General features: G+C 42.7%; 1 protein-coding gene across 1 annotated transcript; it reads right to left on the bottom strand.

The window, feature by feature from the left end:
* Positions 1–3,844: 3,844 nt before the first annotated feature.
* On the bottom strand, positions 3,845–5,295 carry LOC123428116 (peroxidase 2-like). The gene is made up of 3 exons (XM_045112285.1): positions 5,000–5,295; positions 4,738–4,920; positions 3,845–4,644 (listed from the first exon to the last, which is right to left on the bottom strand). Exons 1-3 carry the CDS (start codon positions 5,216–5,218, stop codon positions 4,078–4,080), a joined length of 969 nt encoding a protein of 322 aa, XP_044968220.1. The 5' UTR covers positions 5,219–5,295; the 3' UTR covers positions 3,845–4,077.
* Between the last annotated feature and the right edge of the window lie 5,996 nt (positions 5,296–11,291).

The raw sequence follows: 11,291 nt of genomic DNA, 5'->3' as shown, positions 1-11,291 counted from the left end.
AAAACCTAGCCGTGTTTTTCTACTGGAACAACAACAACAAAAAAGATAAAAAAACTAGGCGACATTCTAGTGGGCCGGCCCATGCCGATGACGCTGCAGGCGCCAGATCATTAACGGGCGCCTGCAGCGCTACATAGGAGCTCCCATAGGAAGTCCTACTAATCAGGGCGCTGATACTAATCCTCATTATACCTTTTATTACATGCAATGAACGTTTTCATATTGGGTTCGACGTGTGGGACGGTCCAAATTAAACCCAGCTCGGTCGTTTGTTATACACGAAAAAAATGAGTGCATATTTGAAGATTGGGTTCAAACCCCTTATGCGGCCTTGGTACACGAACACCATACCCATTCCGACCACATGCCTATTCTGCTTGACACTGAGTATTTCAAACCGTTGACGAGGCAACAGATGAACCGGAAACGTATGCTTGAAGCCCGCTGGTTAGATGAAGAGACAATGAATAAGACCAGTCTCATCGCCTCAGCGTGGGAGTGTGCCGAGTTAGCTGGATTAGGTCCATCCCTGGTGGACTATACCAAGGCAGTGCTGAATGAAATGCATGAGTGGGATTGTGAGACCCTCGAGAGCCCTAAGAAGAGAATAAATAAGTTAAATAAAGATTTGGAGAAATTAAGGAGGGTACCGAACATTACTGAGGGCCAATAGAAAATGAAAGTTATTCAGGTTTTGATTGAAAACCTACTTAATCAAGAAGAGCTTATCTGGCTCCAACGGGGTCGAGAAAATTGGTTATTGCGTGGTGAACGAAAAAAACTTACTTTCATAGAACAGCTTCAGCTCGTAAGAAGAGGAATTGCATTAAGAAGTTACTTGATGATACCAGGGTGTGGAAGGAAAGTGAGGATGACATTGACACCATCATTTCAGCTTATTTTTTCGATCTGTTTACAACAGAGGTTCATCAGTCGGACCTGAATGTGTTGTCTATGGTGCAAAGATGTGTAACTGATGCCATGAATGATGTCCTTATGCCCCCTATATGCCAAAAGAGGTCATGAAAGTGTTGTTCTCGATTGACGACTTCAAAGCTCCCGGGCCACATGATTTACATGCAGTTTTTATAAGAGGTTTTGGCCAATGCTAGGGGAAGATCTTGTTATGGAAGTCCTTGGTGAAGTTAATTCACAAGAAATACCACCAGGCTATAACGACACAACTATTGTAATGGATCCGAAAGGTAAACACACCTGAGGCGGTTAAATATTTCAGACCCATTAGCTTGTGTAATGTGGTATATAAATGTATCTCAAATATGATTGTTGCAAGGCTGAAAAAATTTATTCCAAAAATCATGAGTCCCACACAAAGTGCCTTTATTCGAGGGAGGCTCATCACCGATAATGTTTTAATAGCTTACGAGTGTCTTCATGCAATTAAACAGAAGAAGAAAAGGCAAGGAGTGATGGTGTGCGGTAAAGTTGGATATGCAAAAGCCTATGATCGTGTTGAGTGGGTTTTCCCGGAGGCAATATTACTCAAACTGGGTTTCAGGACTGACTGGTTCAAAATGATCGTGGGTTGTGTGTCATGAGTGGAGTATAGAGTGAGATACAATTCAGTTGAAACAGATACTATCAAACCATTGCGAGACCTTCGCGAGGGTGATCCTTTATCACCATACTTATTTTTGGTGGTTACTAAGGGACTGACATCACTTCTTCACCATGCCGAGCAATCACGTGAAATAGTGGGAATTAAGGTTTGTCGTGATGCTCGCTCTGTTACAAATCTCTTATTTGCTGGCGACTCCTTAATTTTGATGGAAGCAAATGAGACGAATCCGAGTTGTTTGAAAGTTGTTCTGGATGCTTATGTGGTGCTTCTGGCCAGTTGGTGAGTGTCGATATATCGAGTATCTTTTCAGCCCTAGTACGGATGTAAACATCAAGGCTCACGTGTGCGCCACTTTTAATATCATGACTAAGGCTCTGAATACAAATACTTGGGACTGCCCTCTACCCTTGGACTAGACAAAACTGACATCTTTCAATACTTGATTGACCGGTTGATCTTGAGATTGTCAGGATGGAAGGAAAAATGTGTGTCTTCTGAATGTAAAGAAGTGCTTATCAAATCGGTTGCGCAAGCCATACCAACGTACGCGATGTCGGTCTTTAAAATTCCTAAGAAAATTTGCAAAGGAATACCGAATTACGGATGCGATCTCTCGCTACTGGTGGGGTGATGAAGCATCACATAAGAGAATGCACTGGTTTTCTTGGTGGAAGATGTACGTACCGAAGAGTAGAGGAGGAATGGGTTCGAGAGACATTCATAGTTTTAACTTGGCATTACTAGCAAAACAAGCATGGCAACTTATCGATGATCCTGAATCCCTCTGTGCAAAGACTCTCAAAGAAGAATACTATCTTGATGATGAGCTTATGAATGCTAGGCTGAAAAAGAAGACCTCGTTTACATGGCAAAGTATAATGGCAGGAGTGGAGACTTTCAAACATGTACACATTTGGAGGGTGGGTGATGGTCAAAAAATTAACATATGGGATGATAACTGGATCCCACCATCACCATCTAGGAAGGTTATCTCTGGTACAGGAAATCATCTCCTTTCCCGGGTCTCAGACCTTATTGATCCAGTGTGAGGTGACTCGGATATGTTGCTGGTGAACCAGACTTTTTGCACTATTGATGCTCAAAGAATTCTTGCAATCCCACTCCCAGTATATGAAATGACATATTTCCTAGCATGGAGCCTAACTACAATATGTGTGTTCACGATAAAGTCAGCATATCATGCCGTCTGGGATTCAAAGTTTGGCCATAATTCGCATGGTACGCCATGCTCATCATCGGCAACACCTACATGGGATTCAGTGTGGAATCTGTCTTGCCCAACAAAGATTAAAATTTTATTCTAGAGAGTACTTCATAGTGCTATCCCATGCCGAGCAATACTAGCTAATAGGCACATCAAGATAAAGCCACATTGCCCAGTTTGCAACTAAGGGCCGGAGAGCATCCGCCATCTCCTATTTGAATGTCGTGTTGCGGTTCAGGTATGGAAACTCCTTGGAGTGTTTGATGTGATAAAATCTGGATTAGAGATGAACTTGTATGGGAGGTAGTGTTGGAATTCCTTCTAAGTTTACGAGACAATCATATCCATGTGCTGGGCTTGCCGAAGCTGAGAGAAACTGTGTCTATATGTTGTTGGTTCTTGTGGTGGGAAAGGAAGAAAATTACACATGAAGGTGTTCCACAAACGGCGGCACAGATCAACCTTGTTGTACGAGCCTTGCCGGTAAATTTCATTGTTGCGAATTCCTCAAAGCCGAAAATTCGCGTGGGTGGCTTGAAGAAACCAAGGAATGATTACGTCAAGCTAAATGTGGATGCGGGTTTTGATCATGACTCTCTTGAAGACTTTGTAGGTGTTGTCATGAGAGACCATAACGGCAAATTCATAGCTGCTGCAAATGAAAAGCTTGAAATCTGTTATGATGTCTTCAAAGGATAATCAATTACAGTTAGGTTTGGTTTAAACCTCGCCGCACAGCTGGATGCAGTAGAATTGAAGTAAACTGAGATAATGTAGAGGTGATTTCAACACTCAAAGAAGGATATTCATCTTCGGTGGCAAGCACAATCTTTGATGGTTGTTATTTTTTATCCTTAGATTTCAATCATATTGTTTTTGAACATTGTTATAGAGAGAACAATAAAGTAGACCATGAATTAGCTAATAAAGTAGACAATAAAGTAGATTCACTTCTCGTGATGTATGGTTGGATGCAGTCCCGTTAGCTGTTATTCCTTTCATTGTCTCTAATGCTGCAATTGTAGCCAATTCATAAAGTGGGTGTGGTATTCAAAATAATAAATAAAGAGCTATCTTCAAACTCATATAGGGCCGAATATCAAACAACTTAAGCGGGTTCGTCTCATCTTATTATTCCCTCGTATGCTAGTACTGCGACCGTTGGAAGCAGCAGGTTACATCATCACACACACGTCACTGACAACACACACCGATCAGTGATCATCGTACTGAGAATCCTGGCACAAGATACAGTACAATCTACTGTACTTCAGTTGGCCTTCCTGCAGTTCATCCTGACCTGCCCACTGGACCCGGTGAGCACGCCGATGCCGCCCATCTTCACCATGGCATCGCGGAAGTCGTCGAAGAAGCCGGCGCCCATGCCGGACGCGTACGCGGTGGTCTGCGCGTCCGCCGAGCCACCACTAAACAGCTGCTGGTCCGAGTGCAGCAGGCCCTTGTTCCGCAGGAGGTTCTTGTAGTAGAAGTTGTCGAACACGTAGGACGTGGAGGGGTCCAGCGGCGAGGTGTTGTCGTCGCCGGTGCCGTCCGTTGCCGGGCACCTCGGCTTTAGCGACGAGGCGAGCGTCGCGTCGAGGCTGGGTGCGGTCTCGTTGTAGAGGCGGCCGCGGAAGTTGACGCACCGAGCCTGCCCGATGGTGTGCGCACCGGAGAGCGCCACCATGTCCTTCTGGGTGAGGCCCTTCATCGAGAACGCCTTGGTCAGGGCGCCGAGGTCGGAGGTCGGCGCCGGAAGGTCGCTGTTCGCGGCGTCCTCGCTCGTCGTCGTCCCGTCTCGCCGGCCTAGCTCCACGTCCCACGTAGGCCCGCCCAGCTGCAGTTAAGCAAGTAGAGTTCATATACAGAGTTAAGTAAATATTTTGGAGTTGTGATCTGAACTTCTCAAGCTTGTATACATGGTGCTTACCGCGACGACGGAGTCGCGGGCGGCGACGGCGAGGATGTCGGCGCAGGACACCACCTTGGCGCACGCTTTCTCGAGCTGCGCCTTGATGTCGTCGACCAGCTCGAAGCCGCGAAGGGAGTTCTTGTTTGGCACCGCATTCTTCTCGCCGGTGGCGCCATCGAGCAGCACCGACCCGTCACAGCCCTGTACAAGTGCACGGGTCAATGGTTAGTCCTTGAAACGAGAAATCTTTTGAAGGTGACGAGCGTAGGAAGACACTTGCGTTGACGAAGCAGTCGTGGAAATGGAGGCGGAGCAGCGACGCCCCCATGCGGGATTCTTTGGAGACGGCGGCTCTCACGGCGTCCTCGATGATGTCCAGAGCGTCCGGGCAGGAATCGTCGTAGAATTCGGCTGAAAGCTCGGCTGAAACGAGGGCCGCGGAGAAGAAGAGCAGGGCCATGAGGCCGTAGGAACCGAAGGCATGCTTGGATGATGTCATTGATTATGCCTAGAGCTGCTACCAAAGTGCAGAGAAAGGTGTTGACTTCAGTCCGTAGTGTGTAAGTGTGTGTGCCGACCTATACCTACATCTGCCGAGGTATTTATAGGGGATATCACCGTACCTTCTTTGTTTCCCTCTCGTGTGCATGTATCTTATTTTGAACTTTTTCTTCCAAACTACTCCCTCCGTCTCATATTATAAAAGCATTTTACAAACTATGTTACTTTGTAAAACATTTTTTATTATGAGACGGAAGGAGTATTTTTTTTTCATGTAACATAGTGATATTCTACACGACAGCCAGATGTGGAGAAAAGAAATATGATTTTTATTTGGGAAACGTGCGGAAGCGCTACACTGTTTCATTGAGAAATGTCTACCTTCACCTAATTTGGTTCACCTCTACATTTTATTGGGTATATAGTTTTTATTATTATATTTAAATATAGAACGGTAATTTTAACCCATCATGCAACCGCGTACCCTGCCTGTTGTAGGGGGCAGCTCAGGAGGAGCTTGCGTGTACTAAGTCTTCTTCCAAAACTCTTAGTAGAGGGTAGAGAGCCAACCATTGTATGCCAATCTAAGTCTTCACTAGAAATGTGTGACTAAACTTGGTTCTCCCAGTTGCCAAGTGAGCTTTTGGGATTTATTTAGAAATATTGTGATTTAATGTGCTCAATACAATAATTCTAAAATATTCTCTCATTTATTAGGTAGAATAAAAGATGAATATTTTTATGAAAAATAGGCAACACGAGTTCGATGTGTGGCCTTGCAACTCGATTCACATCATGTCGTACAAGTATCTATCATCACTAGTACAGAACATGGTTGTAGTCCCGGTTGGAAAGGGCTTTTAGTCCCGGGGCATCAACCGGGACTAATAACTTGGGACTAAAGCCCCCCCCCCCTTTAGTTTCGGTTGGCCACGATTCGGGACTAATGCCCTTCCACGTGGCGGACAGCGTCCGCCCGAGGGCCGGGACCTTTAGTCCCGGTTGGTTACACGAACCGGGACCAAAGGCTTTGGGGTTTAGGGTTTGGGGGTTTTGGGGTTTATTGTTTATTTCTGCTTTTCGTTTAGTGTTTCCCATTTCAAACGCGAAAAACAACAAATAATTATAAAAGAGAATATACCACATCCGAATCATAAACCGGACGAGGGCCGACGAGAACGGATATGAAGACCATAACACTATGTATAACAAACAATCATACAAGTAAGAAAAACTATCTAAATCATGTAAATAAGAATTTTTCTGTATAAAAAGATAAGAACAAGAGGATCACCAAGGTGGTGCCTTCGACGGGACGGTGCGGGCAATCGATGGTGGTTAGGACGGGGACGGGAAGGCACTAAGCAACCACACATACACATATGCAAAAGTAAGAAGTTAATTTGAGCTTAAATTGCATATAAATCAAATAAACTCCCAGAAAATTGCTCCCCAAACTAAAACCCACAAATCACTATACTTATAGAGAGCATTGCACGAGCTAATCTATCAATGAGAGATGAAAGGACAAAGTTGTTAACCTTTGTGAACACTTGAAGAGATGGGGTGCCTCAAATCTTGGCAAAAAATGAAGGAAGAGCTCAAGCTAAGGGGAAGAACAAAGAGGGGAATGGAGAAAATAGAGAAATGGGCTCGGTCTGGACGAATGGCTTATATAGGGACATCTTTACTCCTGATTTGTATAACCAACCAGGACTAAATGAGTACCTCTAGTCCCGGTTTATGATACAAACCGAGACTAAATGGGCTCATGAGGGCCCAGCCTGACGCTCTCCTACCACCATAGCTTTAGTCCCGGTTTGTATCACAAACCGGGACTATAGGTATACAAAATGAACCGGGACTAAAGATGCATGTGCCACCGACCGCTCCTAGCCGTTGTAACTGTGACTAATGATCACATTAGTCCCGGACCGAAATCAAACCGAGACTACTCATCCAAACGTAAGGTCTCTTTTGTACTAGTGCATGATTATGCACTCGCGTAAGAGGTGGTTGCAGGGCTCATTTAGAAGGTGGAGTGGGCGTTATGCTCCATGTCGTCGCGTGATAGTCGGGTCCTACTGAAATTTGATGTTTATCATGCATATATGTATATTTGGAATACTAAACGAAAAAATAATTCCATGCACCGTGTATAAAATAACTAAGTTATATGGGGCGGGATAGCATTGTATTCGCTATGTACATTCTATATGCAATTTTCTTATTTTTACATAGGACAAAATAATCATATCCGCGGACTAAAATTTTAAAGTTCATTTGTCATGTTTTGACTATTGTGATAATTTACAATTTCTTTATAGCTTTTACATGGCTTCAAATTAGAGACCGTGAAATATAAATAAGAAAAAACATAATCAAACGGCTTTAAGATCTGGAGTTCGATTGATCATTTGGGAGAGATAACTCTTGGCTCTGTGATTGCTTTGTTATAGATTTATTTCATTGAATTCGTAACGACAGTTTTGAGATTAGGACTCTTGAATCGTTTAAATAAACTGAATTGATGTCTCATCCCATTTATATTGCATGGATAATTCTCACTTATTGTATTAAAATACACCTCTCACTATTTTTCACGGCTTTAAAATCATGAATGTTTTTCCATGCGAATTACAGTCCATTATTTAATCACTTGATATATAAATAAAACTTAAAATATATTTTTTAACCAAAAACAATAAAAATTTAGTTAATGAATTTATATTTTTTGTTTTACATTTTTTTATATCAGAGCAAATGCAAATGTTGTGTTGTGTATTTATAGCCTAACATAAATTGTAATTTATTTTTCCTTCTCCAACTAATTATTAGACTGTTCTATAATAATTTTAGATTCTCATCATATGACATGTGTGTCACTACTTTAAATTTTAATTTCATAAATTCTGAGTCGAATAGTTTGATGTCGGAGTCGTTAAGTTTGTATAGAATTTTAAAACTAATAAATAAAAGTAAACTCATTTCATTTGTTAATTCATTATGATATATGCGTGTTCATATAGAAATGTGTGGTTGCATATATTCTATATCGCAAGTGTCGTAGTGGTTATAATTTGGATATCCAATTTGGATATCCAATTTTTTACTTTTTATTTTTTTTGTTTATATAGGTTAGATCGAAATGATGCTGCAAAACAAAACCACAATGAATAACACCTCACGTGCCAACCATTATCACAGTATTGCCTAGGACTATGATTATGAGGCACATGGTTTACACAAAAAAGTGCCACAAGTTTTCCAATTCTATGTAAGGAAGATAATAATGACATAATTGTGTCCCATTGTACATATATTATTGTACCCCTCAGATATATATTTGAGTAAAAGATCTAGAGTGAACACGTATTTAGTTAGGCTAGTGAAACATTATCTATTAAATTTATTTTACTCGTCAACTTTGAGTTTTAAAAATAAAGATACCATGGTGATCCCTTGTGCATCATTTAGCGCCGAACTTTGAATATACAAGTACCCCTTGAATATGTTAAGAAAAGGCCCTATAGTGCATGAATTTCAATGTATATTATCTCCATATCACAAATAACTAACTCCTTTGAAACTTCTTCAGCGGAAATTTTAAAACTTTGACTACGAATATCATTTTTAAAATCCATATTGAAAATTGACATTTATCCATATAGATTTGTTGCCAAAAATATTATATAACCTTATAATTTTCTTGGGCAAATAATTACTACTAACAACTTGTCTGGCTTAACATGCACTATCACAGTTTGGAATCAAGAGATAACTTGCTTGGATTTTAGTATCCCAACTCGGGACAAGATTTCAAAAGTGACAATCAACATGTGGCCATGTCGGTCAGGTTCGCACCATCGAGCATAACTTTGAACTTATTGACAAGATTTAGAAACAATCAAACAATAAGCACACAATTTATAAGGCGTAAACCTTCACTTAGTCTTAGGCCCAGGTGTGAATAGCTCCGCAGCTGACCATACCTAGCTAGTGTGACCTAGGTCAACAAATTAGGCCGGCATCATGTTTACCTTAAACAGTACTACTACTTTGTTAGTGATAGTGAACTTTAACTGTAAGCAAAGAAAAGCTAGTGCTTAAGTTGGCTTCTGGAATCTATGAATGGATCCATATGGTCGCCGATATTCCAAACATCGTCGCTTTATATCCGTCAATGCTCGTCGCCATACGTCAATGTTGTTTCTTTATATTTGATTCTTCAGTATTCACTTCTCCACAATACGCGAAAGAATTTTGATCTTGCTGCTCGGAAACGAACGGTATGCTTTCCATATTAGTTTGTTCCACTTCCATCGATCCTACCTTTTTGTGATTTAGTTACTTGCATTGTCCATCCTTGGAATCAAAACGAGTACTAATAATATGCTAAAGTTTGTGCGATTAAATACTGGCCGGATTAGGCAGTTCCGAAAGAAGGATTAGGCGGTTGAAAAGTCTTTGGCGTAGAGCTCTCCTAGCACTGATCACGGCGGTGTCTGTCGTCGCACACATAGCTCCACTCGCCAAACTTTTGGCTTTTGCATTAGTAGTACTCCGTGACTGCTCCAAGAGTTAAACAACACGAGGGCGATCAGCTACGCCACTGCGGCGAAGGTCGTCGCGCATGCCATCGCCAGTGGCGCGCGCATGATCACGACAAGCTCTGAGTATATATTATGCTATAGTTTATACTAAAAGTGGTGAATGATCGTATGGTATCAGTTGTAAAAGAGCCGGCCGGATTGCTGGATTGGTCAAACCACTAGGGAATCAGTCGGACTAATGTCTCCCTTCTATTCTCATGCACACGACGTGGTGGGCAGGCACACTCACACCACTTTGGACTCTCTATTGTAGACGTCTCTTGATCAATGATGGTAAACTTTGGATACGAGTCTAGAAGATTAACATATAAATCTCACTAGTAGAAAAAGGGCCTTTGGCCTGGACCCTTTAGTCCCGGCCTGCCTCTGGGCCGGGACTAAAGGCCCGGCCACGTCGCCCCAAATCGCACGAGGCTTTGGTCTCGGCCCGTAAGGAGCCTTTAGTCCCGGTTTGTGTCTCAAACCGGGACTAAAGGGCTACGCGGTGTGCAGCACGCATGTGCGCCACCTTTAGTCTCGGTTTGTGTCTCAAACCGGGACTAAAGTCCTCTGCCTATATATAGCACAGCCCCCCTCTCCCCTCTTCCTTGCATTTTTCTTGGATGGAAGAGTGTGGGTGTGTGCTAGCTCTCCATTTTTTTTATGCACTAGAGGTGTTTGTTGAAATGTGTGTTAGAGTGATGCCGCTTCAGTTCACCGAACACAACTACGATATAAGATGCCCGAGCCACGCTTAAACCTCTTCCTCTTTATTTCTACTTATTCTAAAAGGTTAGCAACTATATTTCCCCGTTTAGACCATGCGGTCCTATCTTTTAGGATCGTGATTGTATTTGATATACTGTCGTATAACGCAGATGAGCCATCCATGGATGTACGGTGATCGACGCACAACCGCTTACACAGAAGGCGTGCATTCTTTTTGAGATGCAGCCGATGCGAACAAGCATGGTGGTGGCTATATGTTTTGTCCATGTGTTGAATGTCGGAATGAGAAGGATTACACTTCCTCAAGAGTCATTCAGAACCACCTGCTTCGGTCCGGTTTTATGTCGGGCTATAATGTTTGGACCAAGCACGGAGAAAGAGCGGTTATGATGGAAGACGACAATGAAGAAGAAGAGAACGATGATGACAACTACCGATCTATGTTCCCTAGGTATGCTGATACCACAATGGAAGACAATGAAGAAGAAGATCGGGATGAAGAACGGGAACCAGATGAGCCTGCTGATGATCTTGGCCGGGTCGTTTCTGATGCACGGCGAGGTTGCGACACAGAAAAGGAGAGGTTGCAGTTCGAGCAGATGTTACAGGACCACAACAAATTGTTGTACCCAACTTGTGAAGATGGCCAGAAGAAGCTGGGTAGCACACTGGAATTGCTGAAGGCAGAGACCGGTGTGACTGACTCGTCATTCGAAAAGTTGCTGGTACTGATGAAGAAGATGCTTCCAA

Source organism: Hordeum vulgare, chromosome 2H (genome assembly GCF_904849725.1).
Source record: "Hordeum vulgare subsp. vulgare chromosome 2H, MorexV3_pseudomolecules_assembly, whole genome shotgun sequence".
NCBI classification, from domain to species: domain Eukaryota; kingdom Viridiplantae; phylum Streptophyta; class Magnoliopsida; order Poales; family Poaceae; genus Hordeum; species Hordeum vulgare.
Note: the sequence above shows the minus strand (reverse complement) of the source record. Positions and strands in the feature narration are given on the sequence as shown.